Source organism: Cuculus canorus, chromosome 2, assembly GCF_017976375.1.
Source record: "Cuculus canorus isolate bCucCan1 chromosome 2, bCucCan1.pri, whole genome shotgun sequence".
Lineage (NCBI taxonomy): Eukaryota > Metazoa > Chordata > Aves > Cuculiformes > Cuculidae > Cuculus > Cuculus canorus.
The window spans coordinates 109,170,192-109,195,148 of record NC_071402.1 but is presented as its reverse complement, the minus strand read 5'-3'; the positions used below and the strand labels follow the sequence as shown (position 1 = coordinate 109,195,148).

Below are 24,957 nucleotides of genomic sequence, written 5' to 3'. Positions count from 1 at the left end.
AGCATTGGTAGCTGGAAGAGATGCCCATGGGACCTCTACTCTGCCCCCTCAAACAGTGCAAGTACTCTGAAAAAGGTCAGTCTGTAACACCCTCATGCTGGGCAGACAAAATGTTGACTATTTTTGAGCTTAATTATGCCAAGAGCCAAATGAAGTCTGGAAAGAGAGGAGTGGAGATAAAGTCTGTAACTGCACACTGCTTGAGAGGAAAATTAATGTTGCAGCATTGTTGCTGAGCAGGTTGCATCCAAAATGGGTAGGAACAATAATACTGTCACCACTGAGTGGTAATTTGGGGTAAAACTTACGTGTGACTGTTAAAGTAGTCATCTGGTGTGCTACCATGAATGCCTAGATCACCCAGCCTTTGAACTACCGATCTTGTCACCTCTGCCATGCCCTCATATTCCAGTAATGGAACAAAGACTGGTGAGACAAGTCTGCCCTCGCGAAAATGAGCATTCAGTGTCTCACAATACTGAAGCAGGCTGTGACTACAGACTTCACATCAATAAACTTAGTACAGACCAAGCAAGGAGTCTCATGGCTTGCGGCACCAGTACTCCTATGAATTTAAAGCAAAGAAAAAGTCCTGAATGTCTTACCTTCTATGCTCTCCTCATCTTGGTCAAGGAGGGAGAAATCCACCAAAGAAGGTTGTCTTTTCACTCAGCACAGAGCAAGGCCTGCTCTCAGCCCTGGCCTTTTGAGTTCATGACCTACTTACCCTTTCAGACGTAGGGCAGGTTCCTAGCAAAAAAAATATAAATTGTGAAGCCTAATCTGGAGCCCAATGGACACTAGCAGAAGCCCTGCTCAAACACAGATCAGTGGATTTCTAACAAATTGTTCCTAAAGTTTCTGTTTATTTGTAAAGCATTATCATTTCTGTTCCATCAGTGGGTAAATTAAGGCAAATAACAGTGAAGTAACTTGGCCAACTCATAATACATAAATGAGTCATGACCTGAACAAAGGGTCTCAAAATCACAGCTCCAAATCACAGGTAAAAGTAAAGGAAAACAGTTTGCATGGTTTCTCCTTCCCCTCCCAAGAAATAACAGTATTTAACATCAGTTTTTAGGAGAACACAGTATCTGGCATTGTGTGGGAGTTGTTGCTTTTCTGAGTCAGACTTTACACATCAGAACAGCAGTTTTCACAGAGAGCAATGAAATAATCACACATCAATATTTATCTGCATAAAGATAATAAACACTAAGTTTATATGGCAATAAATAATGTCTTTACAAACAGTCATCACAACCGTACTTTTACAAAATTATATTAGTACAATATTCTTGCAAAAACTGTATAGACACTTAAAGACGTCACATCAAAGCTGCTGCACAGTTTTGCAGTTCTGTAAGATACATGAAACTACATAATCATTTAAAATTCAACAAAAGTATAAACTGAGATATATCGAAGACAGAAATTTAGTAACATTTTAAATAGATTATGTATTTACATGAATTCATCTTAGGTGGAAATTGTTAAAAATATAACACGAGTAAGCAAAGCAATTCTAAACACTAAAACGTAAACATTCTGCAGTGATGCTCTTAACACTACAGAGCATTCCCCCCAAATTGTACACAGAATATTTCAAGTAACCCATCCATATATCAATGACATTTCATATATGTGATACATACTGTAATTTTCCTGCAGATTCTCTTCTCCTTGATCATTTGCAGGAAACAGTTAATGAGAATGAACAAGAAATGAAAAAAATAAATAAATAAAAACATATCTTGTCTTTTGACATATCTATGGGTTCCTTTAGACTTATTCTTGATAGACATCAATATGAAGAAAGTCAGGGCTGTACATCAGAAATTGCGGGGTCCAAATGCTTGCAAATTTACACTCCAGGCTAGCAAACAAACATTCAGATGCCTAAGATGGGAGAAGTACCCTTTCCCAAGATGCAGTGGCATTTTAACTGTAGAATTACATCAGCACATACTCACTTTTGGGTTTTAATGCATATTCTGTGCAACCCAATCAAGTGATTTCTATGGATTTTGAATGCCACTCAATAATACTCATTAAAGAAGTTGGATGCTTGAACTAAATATTTTTTAAAAAACTTTAATTTCTACATTATCTTTTTTCATCAGTTTCTATAGTCACTCTTCCTTTTTCCTTATTAACAACATTTATCAAAAATATTGTGAAAGCAAGTTAAGTACAATAAATTACTCCCCCTCCATTTAATAAATTGTGATCTCTTGTAGCAAATTATTTATACTGATTTGGGCTGCAGGTGCTTTTATTTTAATACAGTGCTATCAGAGTTTTATACTGAACTACAGCTAGAAGCAATTTGAAGTCTAATAATCGAGGGCAGCCACTCCAGGACTGTGGATTACTTCCACAGCTATAAAGCCTCGATAGTGCTAGCATGACCTTAAACCAGTTTAAAACTAGTATAGCTAGCAACACTTCACTCACTGAAATTGTTGCTTACTTTCACCAGTGCAAAAGAAAAAAAAATGTCAAGTCCAGTATGTCCCTTTCTTTTAACAATAACAAGAAAAAAAATAGGGTATGAAATTGCAATGTAATGTAACAAATTATTACGTTGACACTGGAAATCAATAGCAAAATTTTCCCCATCTTCTCCATCTTCTAAACTCTTAAATCAAAAGGCTTCAAAAAAAGCCTTGACTTCTATGATGTTGTAGCAGTATATAGCAGCATGATCATAAAATAGATCTATGTCTAGAAATTATGAAGAAATATGAAATATCATGAGGTTTAATATCTGATCCTGCCAGATGCTGAACTCTCTGGCCCTGGCTCAGCAAACCATTTAAGCACGCAGTTAGAAGTCAGCATGCACTTGCTCCATTGAAGCAAATGAGGTTATTCAAAGTTTGAGCACATAGCTAAGTGCTTTGAATGATTGGGTTATTAAAGTACCAACCACTTACTGCCAGAGTATAAGGTTAAATTAGCGCTATAAACAGGCTGTTGCATAGCTATCCATTATGAGGACTACATACCATTCTTTGAAGCCTAGTTTGAGTCGTATCTTGACCAATGGATAAGAAAAAAACGTGGGTCTGTCTGGGCAGGAAATTCCTACATTCCCATCATTTCACTTTCATATGCAAAACCAAATTATATTGATGCCCAGATACAAGCATCACTTAGGGAAACAAAAAGTACCATCAATGATAATGGTAATTATACATTATCACCCCTCTCTCACCACACATACACACTCCATTAGAGCAAAACTCCTCCTGTATGCAGGGCTAGCATTAACTCATAACTCACAGTGAAAAGGGTAAAGTCATGCAAGTAGCAAATGCTACTCGTCATATTTAACATTGCTTAGAGTTTCGAAGATGCTGCTTGATGCCGACCAACGTTGCTACCTGGAAAAAGCAGTGTTGTTGGAAAGAAAACTTGTTCCCTCTTACTAGTAGGGGAATTTTGCAGTGTTCCTTCATCTCAGCCCTGCAAAAAAGATCCCTTTCCTTAACTTTGGCGACTTCTGCTGTGATTTAAGGATTGTGAGAAAAGCAGGAATACAAGCTCATAACTTTATTTTAGTTACAGATTTCTATACCTACCAATATACACCTGTTTCATTCAGATCTCAACATATGATTTGCCTGTGGTTGGTTTGGGATTTTGGGGTCACAGGTGGGGGTGTTTTTTTGCTCAGGAAGTATGGGCATAATTTGCCTTTGTCAGAGAACATTTTCAGTTTAGTTCTTACCATTTAGAGGGAAAATATTCACGTTGAAAAAAAATCTGTTACTCCTTTCTCATTTGCCTCTTACCCTTAATCATTCAAACACAGTGCCATGGCTGTCTGACGGATCAAGAACTACCTCGTGTTCATAAAAGAACCTTATTTTGTTGTTATAGACTCTGGGACTCAGGTGCTTAGGTGTCATGGTGAATATTGCACTAGAAATACTATTTTGTGCAACAACATTTACACAGAAAGAGGAATTCTCTAACGGCAGCACAGTTAGGCCTTTGTCCTTAACTATTTGCAATGGCAGACCAGAAAAGTTTCTGTATGAAAGCAGAAGCGTCTCCTTCACCACAGGCCTTTCTACGATGGTAAAATCAGGGATAGCAGAACAAGGATTTTATCAGCATTATGTGATGTAAAATTCCTGTTTGTCAAATACTGAGACCTTGGCATAAGGCACGTTTGGTCAGGACTAAAATATCACAAACACCTCAGCATTTCAGTGCTACATGCTCCTGACTGCCTGTTTCCAGCCTGTCCAGCTGCAAATGCATGGGCTGTTATTCTCATATCTGTTAGCTCGGATATAACCTTGTCTACTTTGATGAAGGGAAAAAAAAAGTAGCCCTGTACAGTCACTCAAGATCAGTCCAGCCATTGCAAATGTCAGGTTTTGTCAGTGGGAAGCCAAGCAGTGTCAAACTCTATTCGAATCCTGTGTTCAAAAAAAAGCAGAAAAGTCTCTGATGAGAACTTACTCTTTTAGGATACCTACTGGAAACTACTTGGGAGGATATTAAGAATCTTTTCATTTTATGCTCCTAGTGCATACTTTATTCTGTAGAAGAAAGGTATTCTTGGAAGATGTGGGAGCATCTACAGAGCCTTGGGTTACAACTCAGTGCTCTGCTTGGCTATGACTTGTCTCCATAGTTTATAAAATTCAATATATATGACAAAAACAGACTGAATTGAAAGTAAATTAGGAGGAAGCAAATGTATTTGACCTCCATATATGTCAACTAAAACCTAACTTTGAAGTGATGACAACATGGGAGATATGGGAAAACCTGATGCAAAGCAAACCTGAGTAGATTGGTAAAATACCAGCTGACATTCCCCGTGACATATGGCATTTTTGAACACTTTCTATCCATAAACTTAGAAAACATGCATAAACTCAGAGACTCATTTCCCCAGTGAAGTACAGAATATTAATTACTTGCCAGGGAACACATAGCAGGTTAATGGCGAAGCTATTGATCCAAGGCTTTCTTTAATTCCATCCTTTGGATTATAGAGTTGTTTCTCAGACTTTCCTTTGGATCATTCTTTGGTTGGTACCTCCTTTCTTTAAAATATGTTTAATTTTATAAATCGCCACAAGTTTTATGCACAGATTGATGTAAGCATAATCAAGACCAAAACTTAGACAACCATCAGTTTTGCATGGCAAATATACCATATGGATTATCAATCTTATGTTATTAATAAAAGCACATTATTGCATACTAAACACATTTAGCATACTAAAATTGGATTATCAGTCAATTTTGTAAAAAAATAAATCTCCAGTGATAGGCAGGAAGTTTTTAGCTCTAGCTTTGAAAATCCTGGAAGAGGAGAGGAAAACAGGAGAGTGGAGTGTGACAGCCCCACCTGGGACTATCTGGTCTGAATAGCTCGGTGGGACACAGAATAACTACAGACATGGATATAAAACCTATGCCAAATTGAAAATTGGGCACATTTTCTAGAAAAGCAAAGCTCTTTTACCTTAGACTATGAATGCGAACTAAGCAGCAGTTACTGTTGCCTTCAAAATGGCAGAGTTCAAAAGGAAAACCTCTACAACACCATAAGGGCACAATTGGAGAGTTTAGGGGTAAAACCACATTCCTCTCTTCCTCAGTATACATCACCAAAGGAAAAAGCAGGGGGGCTACCCTTAATTAGGCAGATGTGAAAAAGCTAAACCGAGGAATGAATCCTCATTTTCAGATGACCTGTAGGTCAGGTTTCAAACCCAACCATTTTAAGATTTCAAAATAGAGTTCCTCCTACAGATAGACTGAGTCACCTCTTCACCTACTGTCAAGTAAGCATTGAGACAGCTGGAGGGCTCTCCCTTCAACTTTCACTCACCGTCATCAATCAGTAGAAGAAAAGGGAAGGACAGGTCTGTATACCACATATTGCAATTCACTTTGCCTGTATTTTTATTTTGCAAACACTGAGCAGTAAGTAATGAAAATCTATCAGTAGTGAAAATCTACCCTAAACTAGAGCTGAGTGTAAATAACCTTTTTAATGGTTTAGACCCCATGTCTCAGCATCAAAAGCTCAAAGGATGAAATGTTCTTTGGTCTAACTGATGCTTTAAATTACTTTAATGACTGCCATTTTATGTTTTAACTCCTTGGACCAATGGCAATTGTTCTAAATTCCAGATTTCCTTTCAATTATCACATGAGCCACATAAAACTTTTTTAGTTTCCTGCTCTGATGGGATCTGCATATTCACAATGTTGCTTCCCACTCCACTTGTGTATGTGGCTTCAAAACCCTCTCTGCCAGGAAAAAAAAAAATATTTGATTGTTCCAAGAAAATGAACACAAAAGGGACATAAAAAGATCAAGCTGACTTTATTTAAAATTTGGACAAATGTACGTAGAACACTCCTGGCATTATTTGCCTAGCTTTTTTTTAACACTGTGATGGCGCAGCATTTTTGATGCCTAAGCTAATTAGGCTCACTCAGAATTTCCCTCCAGGATGGAATTGCAGACAGGTTTGTATAACCAAAGTGCGTTACCCAAGTGCGTAACCAAAGTTACCATTCACTGTAAACTCAGATCCTGTGAAACTTCCTGTACAGTGAAGCATTAATGGAGAAAATTATTCAAAGCATTACAATGTGCAATTTCAATACAAGGCATAATGGAAGTAGGTGGGTGAGAGGTTATTACTTCGTTATAAACCTAAATCACGTGCCCAAAGATTACAGTCATCTCCAGAGACTATTCCTTCAGGCTCTACAAGAGGTTTGTCAGTGGAAGAAAAATACCCACCCCCGTTCAGGGCTGAGAAACTTCTATGGCTTTTTTAACAGTTTCTAATGAAATCCTATATTATTACTTTTCCCTTGGGAGACTTCAAAAGTTATGAAAACTTCACAGAGCCCGAATGTTCGTAAACTTCAAGAAAAAGACCAGTAAGGAAATAAATTGCAGTTCCCAATTAGCATTTGACACTCTCTACTGGTTTTTGTTTGGTTTTTTTTTTTGATGGGGTGAATTTGTCTGTCTTCTAAACCATGCTGATAAATTAAATGAGTTACTAAACCTGGCACCTTTTAATGCTTTAAGGCACACTGAAATCAAACACTCCAATCCACAGTGGGATTTGCTTTCTGCATAATATCTAGGGGAAATATGAAAGAAACACAGCAGTTTCAAACATGTTAAAGGGGATAATATGTACATGGATATTTTCTTCAGGCTCCTCATTGTGTATTCACAGCTACTGCCAAATACAACAACAGAGATGGGGTATTAGGACACGAAATGGGAAGTGGTCAAATTTTCAGTGCAAGCTGTTGGGTGCCGAATGCTTTGGAAAATCTGCCCCCCTGACTCTCTGGTCCCATTCCAGAAAGAAATATCTCTATGCTGGCAGTTGGCCAGCCAACTTTGGAAATCCTTCTGCACAGTTATTTCAGTAAAGCATAAAAGCCGATCCCCAGCTTTCTCTGCCTGATTAAGCACTGTCACCAATCACTATACAGCTCTAAGGTATGCATGAAATACTCCTAGATAAATCCTCCATCTCTAGAGAAATGTGTTTCCTGTACAACTGTAAATCCAGGTTCTGTGTTGAAACTAATCCAGTCTGGCAGTACTATGGCCCTAGAAAAGTTTTCTTAGAAATGACAAACATGCAATGGCAAAGTCATCCAATCTTTTCATGCCACTATATTATATTAAAAACACCTCGTTTATTTATACAATGACTTACAGATCAGGGTCCTAGAAATAATAATACATAAACTTTATAGCAAAAAATATACATATAATAATTCATCCTTCTATGGTATATAGAAATTATGCATATTTGTGTGTGTGGACATATAAATATATGGGTTGTACTTACGTTTAGGGCACTTGTGTATAGATATGTGTGTCTACATACACACACACACTATATATTTATATATCTTGCTAGGTGGCATGTGTGTATACATAAGCACACATAAATACACACACAGGAGCATATTTACACTCTGTGAGTAGATGTGTACTTTGTAGAATCTGCACACAAATAGCTGGAGTCCTTCACTGGCTGCGAGCATCAAAGGTCAGTGACCACCCACCCACGTTAGTGTCCGCAGAAAGAGAACCAATGTCATCGCTGTGGGCACAGGACTGGCTTGATGCATCTTCCTTTGTGAAGAACTAGATTTGCGGGACAGTGGCACCCTGCAACGCAGGGCTTGTTGCATGGGCCAATCTCGTTCCAGTTGTCACATGTTTTGACACATCCTGGACCACAGGTATCATAAACTGCACCGTGTTTACACTGGGTTGCTGAAAGGCAGTTAAAAGGAACAAAATATGCATATTATACAGAGTCCCACAAGGAAAGTAACACATCTGTTCGCTTGGTTTCTACTGCGAATATCAGAAAGCACATTTTGGTACAACAATAATCTGTAGGAAAAAACTGCTTGTAAAGAGATTCTACTATATTAAATGCAACACTATGTTACATCACAAATTAGCAAAATTCCTAGCTAAAAGGCATCAAGTTCCTAGCAGTCTTGAATTTTTTTTGAACATTTTAACATATATAAAGCTTTGGCAAGGTCTCTACACTTTATATTTAATGCTTAACTTTGTTTATTTATTTGTTACAATGTCTTTTATCAAAGATTCCTGAGACATCTACAGGGACAGACAGTTATTATCAGTCCTACTCCTACAGAAAGAAGAGAAGGGAGAAGCATTCATCACATCAGACTTTCTGTTCCCAAGATTATACTTTCAATACTGCATACTGCGGCAAATCAAAACAAAGCTGTTAATTCAGCAGCACCATTTCTAAACCAAACATTTTTTTCAAAAAAAAAAAAAATCAATTATTTCTATGCATTATGCTATTTTTCCAAAGGATCACTGAGAATGAGGATTCTTGTACTTAATGATTCCAGTATCTATTCATTGATTTATGTAGTTGACAGTTCAATGCATTTCCAACATAAGAGACCACTGAAAGCTCCGCTAAAAGCACTACATCCCCTTCAAATCAATATTTAAACTCTTAACATTTTATATCCTGCCTTTTTAGTATGGAGAATAATACATTGTTCGATAGCAAATAAAAGCCTGTTATTCTTTCTAACAGCTGTGCTGATGGCAAAAACAAGTACTGATAAAACAGTTTCTAGATGGCGAGGGACTCTCAAGCATCCAGAATCATCTCTTGCTATTTACAGAGAGGTGGTTGCATTAAGAAGGTTTCTTCTGTTTTGAGAGAAATTGAAAGTACAGAATTTTTAAAGAACCGGTCTGTTACAGGCAGAAAAATGCCTGTTTGTTGTAAGGAGTGGCCTCAGAGAGCAATTACAGTACTGTTATTATTCATAAAGAGAAAATAGGCAGAAATTGATTGATTAAATATGTGTAAGAGTGTTACACAGAGGATGGAAGTCTTAGTGCTAAGACACCATAAATTTAAGAGGTTCCTCTCAACCAGTGATCTGCAAAATAGCACCAGCTTCTTGCAGGATTACTTCTTACGCATTTTATGGCATTTATACACTTGTGAAAAGCATCCGTGAAGAAGGAATTCCAGCAAGAACACACAAGAAGTTCTCAGGACACAGATATTAAATAAGAAAACAAAAAAATGGAAAAATTGGATAGTACAGCAGAAAATTACCCTAGAGTTACAGAGAATCAACAGTTGAATATTTAGATAGATACTAGATATTAAGTAGATATTAGGGGTAGAGCAGTTTTCAAGATTGGCTTATTCTGCATGTGAGCATAGATCTTTTGAGAACTTTCATGCACATGGAAGAAGGCACAAACAAAAGGAATAACTAAAACAAAATTCAAATGAAACAGGAAATTTAGAAGGTGGAAAAACATTGGAAAAACATGCAAGCACTAGTGAGCATACAGTAAAATGTTAGGTTCACAAAAAACTCTGCAGTTACATAAAATGTTAAGAATAGAGACTGAATCTGTATAAGAAGGAAAATGAAAATGTACAGAGTTTCCAGGAGCTTTGCAAACAACATATTAGCTGTCGAGAAGAGCAGACCAAGATGTTCTAAGACAGTTCATGATTATCCACACACAACATTAATTATCTTAAGGGGACTGTTAACTAGAAGCTTTTGTCCCTCCTCTCTGAAAATGAGTTTCTCTAATTGACCAACCCCAAACTCAAACATTAGGCTTCAGTACACGCAGTTTCCATATAAAAAGGTCTGCAGGCTTCAGTTTTGAGGCTGCCCAGGTTTCACCCCTCAAAGCTTCAATGCAGTAATAGCCATCCCATTTATTCCGCCTGAACTTTGTTTGATGCCTCAGCCAGTGAGTTTGAGGAAAGTTGACCGAGGCCTCCTTTCCACCTCCCCATCTCTGCCCCAGACACATAAAAATATATTACAGGCTGCCCTCATCCAGCCACGGCGCCTGTAAGTAGTTCCCAGCTCTGCTGTACCACACATGGATGTGGCATGTCAAAACACCTCCTTCTCCTTCAGAAGATGGAGTCTGTATACAGAAAATATGATTAATTTGGTTTCTGCTGTAGGAAATCTATAATGGCATTATTAATTTGCTGTCAAGGGAAAAATCAGAAAAGTACAACAGCTGCTGTTTAAGTGCCCTGGATGGCTTTTGTTGTTGAGGGCTTCAGTTGTTAACGTAGTGCAATTGATCAAAAACATTCCACTTTATCAACAGTATAAAAAATAAAAATAAAGACATTCTGCAGCAGGCTTCCCAGGGACTGCTGAAATGTATCAGTACCATGTAAACATGGAAAACAGAAGTGATGCCTTTGCACCCATCTTTCAAGGCAAATTCCTCTCCTAAAGAACTGAGCTCTGTTAGTAATCACTTCCTTAGTGGACTAGCAAAAAAAAAAAAAAATCGAAAACCCAACCCCAAAGTACAAAAGTTACTAATAATACTGCATTTTGCAACGTTACCAGTCCCAACAGGATTTTTCCACTCTTCTTCTAGAACATGTGTTTGGCATGACAGATGTGAGCTTCCTCAGACCGCTTTCTGAGCTGGTGGGATGATAGCCAGCTCCAGACCAGAAACCATACAGCCACATAAATACAGCACTGTGCCTGAGCTAATAAACCCTGCCTAATAAGGCTATACAGTTTTCAGACCAGAGCTGGTTTATTCCAGCCAGTTTGGTAGTTTCACAGAGAAGGCCTGTATCTGTCTGTGCCTGTCTTTGTAGACAGGGCCATAATTATTTAGGCAGAATTCTTGTTCCTCAACACAAAAGCCAAAATACCTAGCACAGAACTGCTGAAGGATTCCCTTGGTGGATGATATCTGGTAAGTTGAATTCCACATAAATTTCTGAGCTAATATTTGTAAATCAATGAATCATCCTGCTGCTTCTGTTGGTGTTTGGGCTTTCGAGGTATTTTCTAGTACTTTCAAACTGTCACTTGTGGTCCTTGTAGTTCACAACAACTCCTTCTAACTTAGTAGAAGGCACTAGATCTGGGCACTGACCTTCTAATGACACACTTGTACTAATTCTTTCAACCTTCATTTTTTAGTGAACTTCCACTGAAAAGTCACAATAGCATTCTGATATACATCCACATAGAATAAAGATATTAAAGGAAAGCACCATATAACAGGAGAAAAGACTGACTTTGGTCAGAAAATTTCACAGCAGAGAAGAGGGTATGCAGGAGAGAAGAGTCAAAATCAGATACACACTCACTCTCCTCTAGTTCAACCAATCATACAGGAAAAAGAGAAAATTATTCAGTTTTTATGAGGCTGCTGGATCATGTCAGCTCATCAGCGCTACCATGTCCACTCTGCGCTTTATTATAGTCTGTGCCTTCTTGCCTCTGTAGCCATGCCCTACCTCATGCTCATGGTAGGGAGTTATTGCCATCTGCCATCCTTGAATATTTTTTCTCTCAGTGCCCTCAGAAATTCAGTGTTAAATCACTGTGGTCCAAGGCCTCTCACCACTTCAGTTTACTTAATTTCATTTTATGAACTGCTTGCTTAGCCTTTCTTGGGCTAAAAAAAAAAATCTTTTTTCTATTTCATTTCCTTTTCAGATCTCCTCCTTCCATTTGTATCCTTTCCTTTCCCTCTTGCATGTATCAGATATTTCTTCTTTCCCACACACTGGATCTCCAGTTTTGTTTTTTTTTACCTTCTCCTTCACACATCATATTTCTTTCCTGTTTCCAACCCCCTAAAGAGGGTCTCACTCCCCACTACTTCCCATGGAAACCCATATTCCTTTCCAAACCCTCTCAGTTCCCATGCAGATCTCACCAGCCCTGTCCTACTGTAACCATTTTCCTTACGTACTACTTTCTTCTATTCACTTCTCTGGTTAAACAACAGCTGACATTCCCCTTATAGAGCCAAGCTCAAAGGACAGAAAACCTTGAGCAGCAGTATTTCATGAAGGACTTAGAGGAGGATGTGCTGTTGCACTGTGGGAGGAGGAAGAAGAGCATATAGGAAGCAGGACATGTAATTCAGCCTCCTGAGCACCCCGTTTGGCTGGGCCTCCAGACAACACAATCTTCCTAAAGATTACAAAAATGAGCTAAGACTTCATAGCAGTCAGGGTAGAGAAACTGGCAACCACACAAGATCTGTCTTTATTACACACAAAAGAATAATTAAAACCTGACTTTACTAATAAATAGACTCCATTTTAATCAGAATACAGCTCTTCCAAGTATCCTACCAGCTATGAAATGTCAAGCAGGAAATGAAACTCACAGAACACTAAAGTTTTATTATGGATATATTATTTCATACCCAAGAACTTTTAGCCATAATTAGGACACAATAATTGTAACTACAAGTTTTGGGGAGAAAAAAGTAAGTTAAACATGAAAATTTTGATGCTGGACTCTGGTAACACATGGATTTCAGTGGATGCACTTAATTATTACTGTACAATTTGCTATAGAAGACGGTGCTATATAGAAGACGGTGCTACTTGTTTGACATTGGATGGTTAAGTAAGAGTTTGAGGTACATGACCATATACAGCTTATCTACATTTTCTGCTTAACAAGATTTCCGCTTTGCCTTTAAAAGTCTGCACTGAGACTCGGGTGTATTTAAACACTTCTTTCATTAGCTTTAACGGAAGATGTGTATTTAAATCCCTTCATAATGTTTTCTCAAGGACTGTTTTTGTCTTAGAAACTTTTCTTTTCTTTGGTAAAATGCCAGAAAAAAAATGTGAAAAGAAGCTTCAATTAGTTAAGTTGTGATATGCCAACACTTGTATAAACTCCTTAAGGCAGAGACTTGAGTTTTTATTCTTTTTACAGCATCTTTCAATTGAGGTCTCAGTCTGAAGTGCTTTGGTCAGAAAAAAAAAAGGTCAGCATGCTCGTTTCAGGTTCTGCATGGATCTGCTACTAGATCAATAGATTAAAATTACATACGTTATTAGTGCTGTCTGAGACCACATCCTTGAATACTCCTTTCACTGAGTGACACTCTGTTTGGATTGTTCTCTTCCTTTGTAAGAAAAAAACACAAGCCTTTCGGGAACGGTCAATCAAATGTAATTTGCTTTGTCACTCACCCATCCCTGCTATTGTGCCTTCAACAGAAAAGGAAATTGAAGTTGAGAGAGTAGACCCTGAACCACACACAATCATCAAAATGGACCACAGAGTAATAGCTCTTTGACTAGCACTCAGTATCCTTCCATAACTTTTTTTTCCAACTTCTCTCAATTGCTTTACATAAATCTGAATACATTTCCAGGCAAATCGATGCCATTATAGAACGTCCTAAATTAATGAGACCATCATCAGGGGAAATATTCATCTACAATATTGCATTTTACCTCAAGTGCCCATGACCACAGGCCACCATTTCTCATGGAAACAATTATTCACAATTACTCAAAATTAATGCAGTCCTAATCACATGGAGAATCTAGTCCAAGTACCAGAATTAATGCAGATTTGCATTTTAATATTCCCATTAAACACCTTCTCTCTTCTTCCCTTCTTGACCCTACAGCAATCGTATCTTGCATGTTGTCTCAGGAAATGTAACTGTGCTTTAACAGGAGGTCAAAAGAGTTTAAACATCATCTGTAATCAACTGTTTACATATACTGAAAGAAAAAGGCATATAATTCTTCCTAGAAGAATTAAGAAAATTAAGATAGCTGGCATTAAAGGTGAAAAGTTTTGTAACAAAATAAACATATCTAACATCTGATGGTTGAATATCTTTCCTCATAAGGCCTTTCTCCATAACTCAGAATGCAGCTTCACTGCTGGTGCAACCCCAGCTCCTTTTTTCCAGTTCTTTTTTTGACACTCCATATTTGATCAGTAATCAGATAGTAGCCTATTAACGTATGCACTGGCTTACAAAGAAGCAGTCCCAAACCGCTTACCTGCACAGCTCTGCTCTGGTACCCAATGGACTTTCAGCCCTTCCCTCTGACAGGCTCGGGCATACGCCAGGAATGACTCGCAGTAGCAGTTTTTATGGACTGGGCACTCACACATGTCTGTCACGCAGGACCTGCAGAACAAAGCCCCAAAACAAATGAGCAAGGAAAGATTTGGCAGATATCTCTCCGTGATTTGGATTCATCTACTTTCCACTTGTGCGGAACTCAATGCCACAGCAAGTTGTGTTAAACAGCAATAAAGTTAAATATGTGCCTACTGCCAAATCCTAAGGGCTCGTCTATTTCTGATGTCTTTCTCTGCTGTAGAGAATGCTCAAGAGCACCAAAGAGAGAACCATAGGAAAACAGGTAGGTGAGAAGATCCAGGAAAGATCAGGCAGCAATGGCTGAGACCACAGTGGGAGAAGGCAAACTCCATTTTTGCAATGATTTTGTGTCAACACGAAATAAAGAGTTCTTTCTTATTCCCTTGAAAGTAATAATTTAATAATATTATCAATAGTAACAGCAGCAGTGTTAAATTGGTGACATGCAGGCTGATGCACGTGCCCTTCCATACAATAGACGAGAAATGGTGCCTTCACTCTGGCTTGCCTCCAGCTTCTCTCCACTTTGAAGGAACCAAAGCAGCTATATGCCTGTTTTCCCAGCAGCATCACTACTAAATGCCAGACTTTAAGATACTCCAAAGGAGCAGGAGTTATGCAACGTAACTGAGCAGTTCTCATGCTAGGAAATCCCTCAGGCAGTTGTTAATACCACCACCTTCTTCCATTGCCTAAGATGGAATCACCACAAAACACGGCAGGGAGCAAAGCTGTTAACATGGCCCTAAGTGAAACTGCCACTGTGTATGTCACCACTGTATTTCAAGTTAGCTCATCCAGAATGTGTGCCCATTTGGCACAGACCTAAAATACAACTGGTGAGAGCTGATGGATTTGCAGTCAGCATTTTCTGCGTATGCAAAATGCTTAAACACTTCTGCAAGTGCAGCAATTCAAATTCAGAAATGCTGAGTATCTGCTCTTCTTCAAAATCATTCGAAGGTAGGGACAAGGCATGGAGAAAACATATTCGATCCTCTGAAAATCAGGCTCTCAGTTCTTCTGCTTTCCACGCAGAGTGTGCTCTGTGCTTGCACCTTGGCTGTCAATGGGCAGGAGCCCCCTGCTCCAATGTACATTCAGCAACTTCTCCATTCCTGAGGGGACAGGGCAATATTTGTGAGAGACAAAAATCCTCCAGAATGACCAAGGGCTGAAGCGAAAAATGAGCTCTCTGTTAACTGTTCTTGCTGTGGAAAAAAAATTTGATTGTCTTTAGGAGAAGGATGGATATAGGCCTAATTTTCTGGAAACTTCCCCCACAGCTGAACAGCAAATAATCAGCAGGCCCATAAAATGTTTTTGAAACATTGGGAACCCTTTATTTAAAACTAGGAGAGAAGATTATTGGCCCTTTGAACACAGACAAGCTTGTTTCCGCATATCCGACGGTGCCCCTGAAAGAGGAGCATATCCCTTTGCCAAAGTCCCTGGCTATTTCAGTTGTTAAACCTGACAGTTCTGCCTGACATTTCCATGAGCAATTAATCATTTTTACTCTCAGTGGACACCCCAACATGAAAGTACCTAAAAATTTACTGTGACAAATAAGCAACATAAATGGTAATGTAAAAGGGTTACCTGTCCTATGCTTACCAGTTTAGATAGATTAACACAGATAAACAGAATTTAAACAGATAAATAGAATTGCTTTGGATCAAATATATAACATAGTCATATTTACAGATCTTTGATTTCCATTTGAAATAAGTTTACTTTCTAGAGACAAAGCAATTTTATTTCACTTTAGTTTCATGGTAGGTCCCTTTACATCTTTCCCAGTAACAGATGTTGCTGTATGGGTATCGTAACTGATAGGCAGCAAGGAACAGATTAGCACAACATGTTTGGCATTGTTTGATGTTGTTAGCTGATAAAAGACCTCATATAAGAACAGAGGGTCACCTTTTTATGTGACACACTAAATAACTTTACACTGTTTCTGTTGGCCACAATGTGCCTGTGATCTTTTGCTAGCATCCTGGCAGCAGGCATCATTCCACATACCCTATGCCATTTAGGAGGTCTATGTCTCATTTTACAGTGAAGTAAATGCTTGTTTGCTATTGTAGCAAATTATTATCACAAGAAGAGTCTAATAATAATCTCCGCAAGTAGAGTCCGTTATCAAGATACCATCTCATCATCTTTTTGTTTCTATGCTATCCTCCTTTGCATTTTACTGCTCTCCAATACAATTTAGTTATTATAAATGACCACAGTGTTTAGAAATGCTTGCCAGTGCCAGGTTGGCTATGTGTTCACTGACTCCCTGCCTTAGAAATTATAACATCCTAAACCTGATGTTCTTCCTCTGCTTTTGAAAGCATAAATGCATTTTTTACCATTGCTCAGAAGGAGATGCAACCTCCTGCACTGAGTCAACGCATCTACAGCTACTTCAGGTGCTTACATCAGGTCAGGAAAACTCCAGGCTTACTATCAATCACCCAGCTTTTTCAATCATTATGTTTGTGGCAAGGCTAGCATTCACCCTGACAAAGTCTGGGCATGGTCTGGAGGATTAGCGAGGCTGGGGCACTGTTCCCAGTCTGCAGGAGGGCAGCCACACTCTGTAACAGTTCAGAGAATTTAGATTCTACATGCACATGAGCAGCATAATGCTATTAGCCCTTGGCACTAAAATGGCCTTGGACATCCAGACAGGCTCCAGAGCAAACTATCCCTACTTTGGCTGAAATCAGCACTATTTGCTACAGTATTCAGCATGGCTGTCCTCTAAGCAAAGTAGCCTGCCATGTGCAACACAAACAGTCCTCTGATTCATTGCACACCTAATTGCTTGTGTAATTTTTATTTTCCTAAAGTGTTTAATCCTCATGACAGCTGCTAGGCTCAAGCCCTAGGCTTGGCTGAGGAGCATTCATCAGCTTGTGGTGATTTTATTAATTAATTACAATTGCTAATTATTGTAAGGTTTAATTAATTATGGTTAAATAAAAAAAAAAAATGAGAGTAAATGAAATTATATTCACAACTGCCAAGCTTAGTAAATCAAAATAAAACCTTTTTTCTCCTAATGAAATTCCTTGCTGGCAAGTTTAACACATTAATATTAATTGCAGCTAGATGTATTGTCAGCTAGGGGAGAGCAGACTTTTTATATCACTTCTGAAATCAGCAGGGAGCAGGTATGTGGTTTGATAGCCACCATAAGAGTCAAAGGGCAATTCTGGGAAAGGACATGGAAGCAAAAGATGTCTATCCCCTTGGGGCTGTCTGGTGAGGAGGAGCTGGCAATGGCCTATGGCCAAGCTTTGACCCTGGGTCTATAGTATTTTCAAAAGTGTTTACTTCTTGCATTTAATTACATTTCCCACAGTTATTGCTGTTACAGTTGTATTAGAGGACTATTACAGGGTGCTTGACTAGGTAAATTTAAAAACTGATTCTTGTGTGAAAAAGATTCTTGTTTTCATCTTGAAAAAATCTTTGTTATCCACATAGCAGGTTGGGTTTTTCACCTCTCCAGCGATACATTTCAAAAATTACTCTCTGCTACCCCAGATTTTGCCTCCTCTTCAGTCCTTCTTTGAATCCAATAAATAGATTTGGTGACACTAACTCCATGTGGGTAGAGGCTTATCAGTACTCCAATTCAACTGGACTGTTCAAACAATAGAAAAAAGCCCTTTTAGTCAAACTTTGGAATTATGCTGATAATGAAGCCACAAGTTACCATACTGCACACTAAGGGAAACTTTGAGTCTTCCCAGGAATTGTGACTCTTTGCCAAGACAAAAACATTTCCTTAAATGAAGTGAAATTGAGAATATCAGATGCTTAAACATCAAAACATTATCGTCACATAGAAATAATCCTACAGGAAGACTGCAGTGCAAGTTACTCATAAAATGAAGCCATTTAATCAGCTATGGAAATACACATGATACTTCAAGCAGCCTTATCTCTGCCCTCAGTGAAATCGTATAGAGATGCAATGATGTGGTGGTCCAAAAGAAAATTACATTTCTTTTAAGGACATACTTACATTTCTGAAAAATACTTGGTTGTGATGGTGCACTTATCTGGAGTCCCTGTTCTGAATAAGCACCCGAAAGCAGCCAGCCCCTCAGTCCTCAACCTGTACCAAGTGCTTCACTGTGATTCCTTTTGATGCCATCTATGCTGCCTGCAGTATGTGTGTCAGAGATGGTGCTAATTGGGTGTGTATAATTGCAAACTGTTGCAAGGGGAAATCCATGAAAGTAAAGGCATCCGGCAGCTGTGTGACACACCCTCGAATGAGACAGACGCACACACACACTCTGCTTCCATATCTTCAAAGCTAACAGGATGAGTACAGTCCTTCAGCAACAGCCCTTTTTCACATTAAACCATGGAAAGTCTCCAAGTCCCACAAAGGGCAAAGAACCAAGTCCTGTGCTACATTCACTATTAAAAAGAAGAAGAAGAAAAGATCACAGCAATGAAGCATATAGACTTAGTACGTGCCATGTGAGAATGAAAATGCAGATGTTCACTTGCTGAACATCAGCAGTTCCTTTTTCTTTGCAGTACACACAAATCCAAAACCAGAACCAGCCATATTGGAAGGGACTGTTTCTTCTTTGCATTTTACTTTCCACATTTCACAACAGGAGTGTGATTCAGTGAATTTTTCAAAGCTTTTGGTACCTTGAAGAAGTGGCTTTACACGAACAGAAAACATGAATGTTTTCCTCTTTGCACCAAGCAGATCTCAACAGACTTTACAAAAGCAGTTAGTGCACAACTACATGCATTTTATGTATGGGAACAGGCCTCAGGCAGTGAAGGAGTTTGTCCCCTATACCTTGGACAAGCTGTACACAAGCTGCAAACTCCAAAGCCTGAAAGGTCATCTGCCTAGAAAGGAGGATTGATTTCCAGCCCCATCATCCTGTGAGACAGATTTCTTGGAGTAACTTCTTTTTGAGTATGCCAAATCGGAGTTGTAGTACAAGCTTGGCCTAGTTTAGCAATGGATATGGAAATAGCCATATTCTACACAATGTTATCACACTGGGGTGCTCACAGTTCAGCAGCAACACTCAGGATTTATTTTTCTTGATCCAAAATTAGACCTCTTTTCTCTTCCTCTACAGGAAAAATAAAAGCCAATAGCTTCTGTCAGTAGTTATGTTGTTACAAGAAAATTTGGACTGCTTTTCCTGCAAAGTTTCAATGAGCTGCTACTATTTATGGCCCCAGCTAAAGAAGTCATTTCACAAGGTAAGAAGATGAGAAAATGAACCATATTCCAATGTATAATGGAAAGGCTCAGGCTCGCCTGCATGTGCCTATTTAATTTATGCAGAGCTGGAGACTTTCTACGGCTTTGAGGCTTGAGATAATTTTCTCTTTCTCCAGAATTTACTAATACAAACCCAATAGCAGTGAATAACTCATGAGGAAGGTAATTTTGGAGGCTGCTGAAAACGCAGAAGCCTTTACATGTATTGAGTATTTGTTCAAAGCACCTGCCTGGGGAACAGACTGTTCACGCAGCAAAGGCAGTCATTTTCAAGGATCATTTCTTCCAAGACCAGGTTACTATATCTACACTCCCTTTGTGCTTTTCCCACACATCTTAACAATGGTAACATTGCCTTAAATAAAGGATCTAATAAAGGCATCCTTAACAAAGTTAAATCACCAGTGCCCTGACCTGTTTTTACCTTAAGTGAGAAAGTGCCCAGAAAAAGAGGCAGGCAGCATGCATGCACTTTGTACTGGAGACTCCCACACAGTACAAGAACTCCCACACTGCTGAATGGGCTCCAAAAAACCCCTAAAAATGTGGGAGCAGAAAGGGAACTCACAGCTCATCTTTGGTGAGCAGTGCACAGCAAATCAAATGCAGGCATACGCTTTCCGTAAGGAAATCTCATTCCTATAATGAGAGCGTTGGCCATAATGCTTTAGAATATCAGAGTTATTTTTGGCCAGTCGCAGAGGAGGAGTTTGCAGCAGTAGGCATTTGAATCATGCATTCAAATCCCTGATTTTATGCAAACTGGAGTCAACCTTGGACTGTATTGCCCCACAGAGCCAAGCAGGAGGAAATGATAGTGTGTGCAACTCCACCAAAGGACAAGAGCTGCATGCGATCTAAGATTTCTAGGACATAGTAGTCACGTTACACACACATTGAAAAGTCCTAATTTAACCATCGTTCCTACTCCAGATATAGAATTGGCATTCAGAGATAATTAAACAGAATCACACAAAATATCCACATTCATCCCTGCCTGGCCAAGGCATCCTTCCAAAGCAGTTATTTAGAGGAGTTCAGTCAACTTGGGAAAACAATGTTTTAAATGCAAGTGGTAATTATTGCTGGTAATTTCCAACAAAGCAGGGACAGACAGCAATTCAATTTTGATTTCTTTGAATATCCAGCTCCTTTAGAAATAGTAAGAACTCATACTTTCCCCATAAAGGGTAAGCAAAAATGGTATTTTCCAGATACTGAATTGAAGGTCCATGCAGACCCCTGAAAAAGCCTACTGTGCTGCACAATATCACCACAAGCCTATACTATGTGCTGCTAAAAGTATTATCCAAAAGCTTTTGGAAAATGCCAAAGAAGAGTGTTCTATGTGTATTTTTAACCTTTATACAAAGGGCATGCTGTGCCAGAATTGTGTTTTATTGCCTTAACCAACATTACCCGCAAGAATATAGTAAAAAGAACAATGAAACATTCTGGAACATATTCTAAAACTGCATAAAATTATAATTCTCAGGGCAGCATTACCCCGAGACCATATTTATAATCTCTATGAATATGTAGTAGCAGTGGTAAAGGCACTTAAAAGGAGGGAAGGAGGAAGAACCAAATAAAGAACAAAACAGCACAGCATCGTTCACCACTTCTTTCTTCACGATAATTCTACTAATGTGTCAAGTAGGCTTTTTCTATCTTGTGCTTGGATCCTTACAGGCATCTGTGTCTTTAAATGTTCTTTCTGGTCCTGAGAAAGGCAAGGCTGGTGAAAATCTCTCTCTGGGGAAATAGCTGAACCATGAGTGAGGAAGACAATGAAGTCCCATGCTGGGCTCCAAAAACATCTGGTATGACTCTGAATACTTCCTAGAGCTGAAGGTTACAGTACAGTCAAGCAGCTGACTTGCTACCATTAAAGAAAGTGTATTTTTGCTCAAGAAACTTCAATAAAATATGGAAATGCCATTCACAACCATGGAAGAACTGACTCATTGCACTTCCACTCACTTTTAGAAAGTGGGAGAGAGTTTTCACCTCCTCTTCTTCTGTTTCATTTGTGTTGGCCATGCAGGGTTTAAACTCTAAAGTCCTGGCATTTGAAATAAATGTCTGCATGCATGAGAACTCAAGTGGTTTGATTTTGAGTCCTTATGTACCATACAGCCTGAAGTGAAACAGTTAAAAACCACTTCTCTGTGTACATTACGTACAACTTCATATACAGAATTATTGGAGCGAAGAGGACATATATTGTAAGTTGCTTAACCCATTTCAAACAAGTTCCCAGTATCACAATGAAATGTACCCACCAAAAAAATGCTTACTCTTACTCGCTTACTTGAGCCATGTACATACAATTTGTTCCACTTTCTTTGGTGAGATTACTGCAAAAAGGATTTGGCTGCCTGTATGTTGTATGATCTGTGGTTTGTGTATCTGGCTGGAAAACAGAAGGAACATAGTAACTCTGCTCAAGAACAGGCTGTTTCCAAACTCATTATAAAGACGCCATTTGCAATAAGAAGTTTAGACCATCAAGGAGATACAGAGGCAAATTTAAGAATATCACCTGGAACCTAACACTGAAGAATGAAAAGCTGGAATCTGTTTTCCAAAGGCATGTATTTCTTTAGTTAATTAATATCCACAGTCACCCACTTAGAAATATGCATCACATAATAGATAAAGATGACAGTAGTTGTATGTCTAATCCTACCTGGTATGGCTTATCATGCATTTCTGCAAAGCTTTCCAGAAAAAAAAAAACCACACCTCTTTGTTATCGGAAAGGAAGTCACCTGCTAAGGGCTTTTCTACCATAAATCCTATTTTTCAGAAGCCCGGTAGCAGAAGGTGTACAATATATGTACTCATCACTGATTCCCTGTGGGAGAGTGTTTTGACCAAACTGACCTACTTTGTATTTCCAGAAGCCAACTGCTTCCCCTCAGTGGCCACAATATAGACAAATTTCTAAATTCCATGACTTCTTGTTTTGAATTTCTTAAACCAATAAGATTCCTTATTATTTATCCTGTCCTGACATAACGCAGCAGTATTCAAGCTACTTAACTGACTACATCATACTGGTATTTCAGATGTGTACATCAAGCCTTTCTTATGAGATGAATAGAAATAGTGGCTGACTTAGCAGACCTTCTCAATATCCATACTAGTACTTCTACATTTTCATTCAGGTCACTGTGTGCACATGGTTAGCTTAGCACCTACACTGCTAATATGAATTTGCCTTATGAGAGAGTCACTCCATGATAATGGAATTTACAGTGTCCTCTGGTATAGCTGCCATGGAAAAAACCATCATAATTTTGAGCTTTTGCATTACATAATTAACATAAAATTTTATCTTATTCCTCATGTCTAGACTTGATTTTTAAAGAAGAGCCCAGCCAGTCCCCAGTTCTTCAGGCACAAGTGGAGACTAAACTGTCATATCTTATCTAAAGAGAGGGGAAAAACAGTCATTTCAATTCAATTTCAGAAAGACAGACATGTTTTAATATCTAACTTTACAGCATTGAAAGGGTACTTTCAATCAACAGCTAACCATAGTTATTATGTTTCATACAGTGCAAAAGAACATGGCATAGACCAAATCAATCTAATATGACTGCATTGACTTTCACTCTAGCAGACAGAGAGCCCATTAGTGTATTCTGTGTGACAGTCCTCATTTGAGAAAAGCCAGATGTTTTTCAGAAGCTTATAAACATCCTAGATAGAACCTCAAAAATTATTGAGAGATTCTGAAGTCATGGCCCTGCAGAAACATAAACCATATATATATATATGCCAATCACATGTTGCTATAGTCATGAGATAGACATATAAAATAACACAAGATTTAAAACTCCAAAAATAAAAATTCAAAACAGATCGTATCCTTCTATCTACCAACAAAATATATCGTGGTCCTGCTATGCTATCTGTCATAAAAATATGTCATATCCACTAACAAGCACAATAAGAACAAGAAGCAGGAAATATTTCCAAAGTGTAAACATAAACTGAAGTCATCTTCAGCTTTTGAAGATTATTCATTGTATATATTTCCACGGAGGTCTTGAGATATAATAATAAACAGGCTGGCTAGTTTAGAAACTCACATTCTTAAACTCTGCAGAGCCCTCTCCCTGGATTAACCCATGTAAAATTAACTTCAATCAAGCTTATTTTTCCTCTAGGTGGCTGCAGAGCATTTAAAAAGTTGCTGCCTCCAGAAGGAAAATGAAAGAGAGCAAGGGAAAAAGCAGATAGGAGACCACTACTCAGAGAACAGCTTTCCTCCTCATTTTGCTCCCTTTACAAACCAAGAGCCAAAATCTCATTTCAGCAAAGTCAGACTCACTGAGCATGCCACCCTTCCAGACTGTCACATCCTCACAGAGCATTTCATCTCAGAGGTCTCCCTGTTTGTTCTTCACTAAAGATTACTGCTAAAACCAGGGTTTGCAAAAAGTAGTGGAGGAGCCAGCTTCCCTGAATGGAAACACTCAAAAAACCACTCTGCTCCTCGGTTAAGGGCTTCCTATGTGGTCCTAGCTCAGACCCATACAAAGACATAGGCACATAAAGTATGATTTAGGCAGAATTCAAACACCCAAATGCAAAACTGCAGTCTTGGTTTGGTTGTCCTGATTCCAGGAAGACTGACTTTTTCATGCTGGATACTTAGTTCCTGCCTTTACACTTCCTCAGACACCTCTGCTTTTGTTCTGCATGCTCTCAAGACCGCATGGACATCGGCAGGCATCCCAAAAGTGAGGTTTCCCTGCCCACTGAAGAGGACTATCTTAAAAGAGCAGCAGCGATGCCATGGTCCCATTTAAGATTCAATAGAACAGAGGGAGAGGGTAGGCATAACAGTTTAACAGTGATACAGGACTCTGCCAGGAGGCAGAGACCTGGTTTCTGGTCTCTGGTCAGTTTGACCGAGCATGCTACTTCATATGCAGAAAGCTTTGGACAAAAGATGCTCCGCATACTACCACAGTTCTTGAACCTTCCTGAGTGAAATATCTCAATTGCAAAACACTGCACAAAGCCTGAAAATACAGTGGATGAAATGCCGTCTCCAGTGAAATTGATCGGTATTTTCCTACTGACAAGGACACAGAAGCCAAGACTCAGAACTCTCATCAGCTTTTTTTTTTTTTTTTTTTGTTTGAGT

At 38.8% G+C, this 24,957-nt stretch overlaps 1 protein-coding gene across 5 annotated transcripts in view; it reads right to left on the bottom strand.

Moving 5' to 3' along the window:
• Positions 1-4,165: 4,165 nt before the first annotated feature.
• BMPER (BMP binding endothelial regulator) overlaps positions 4,166-24,957 on the bottom strand; it is a 151,381-nt gene continuing 130,589 nt past the window's right edge. For all 5 annotated transcript variants that reach the window (XM_054059623.1, XM_054059625.1, XM_054059622.1 and 2 more), the window contains 2 exons: positions 14,406-14,536; positions 4,166-8,311 (listed from right to left, as the gene is read on the bottom strand). In XM_054059623.1, the coding sequence (XP_053915598.1) occupies positions 8,130-8,311; positions 14,406-14,536 (313 nt within the window). In that variant the 3' untranslated portion in view covers positions 4,166-8,129. The remainder of the gene's footprint in view (positions 8,312-14,405; positions 14,537-24,957) is intronic.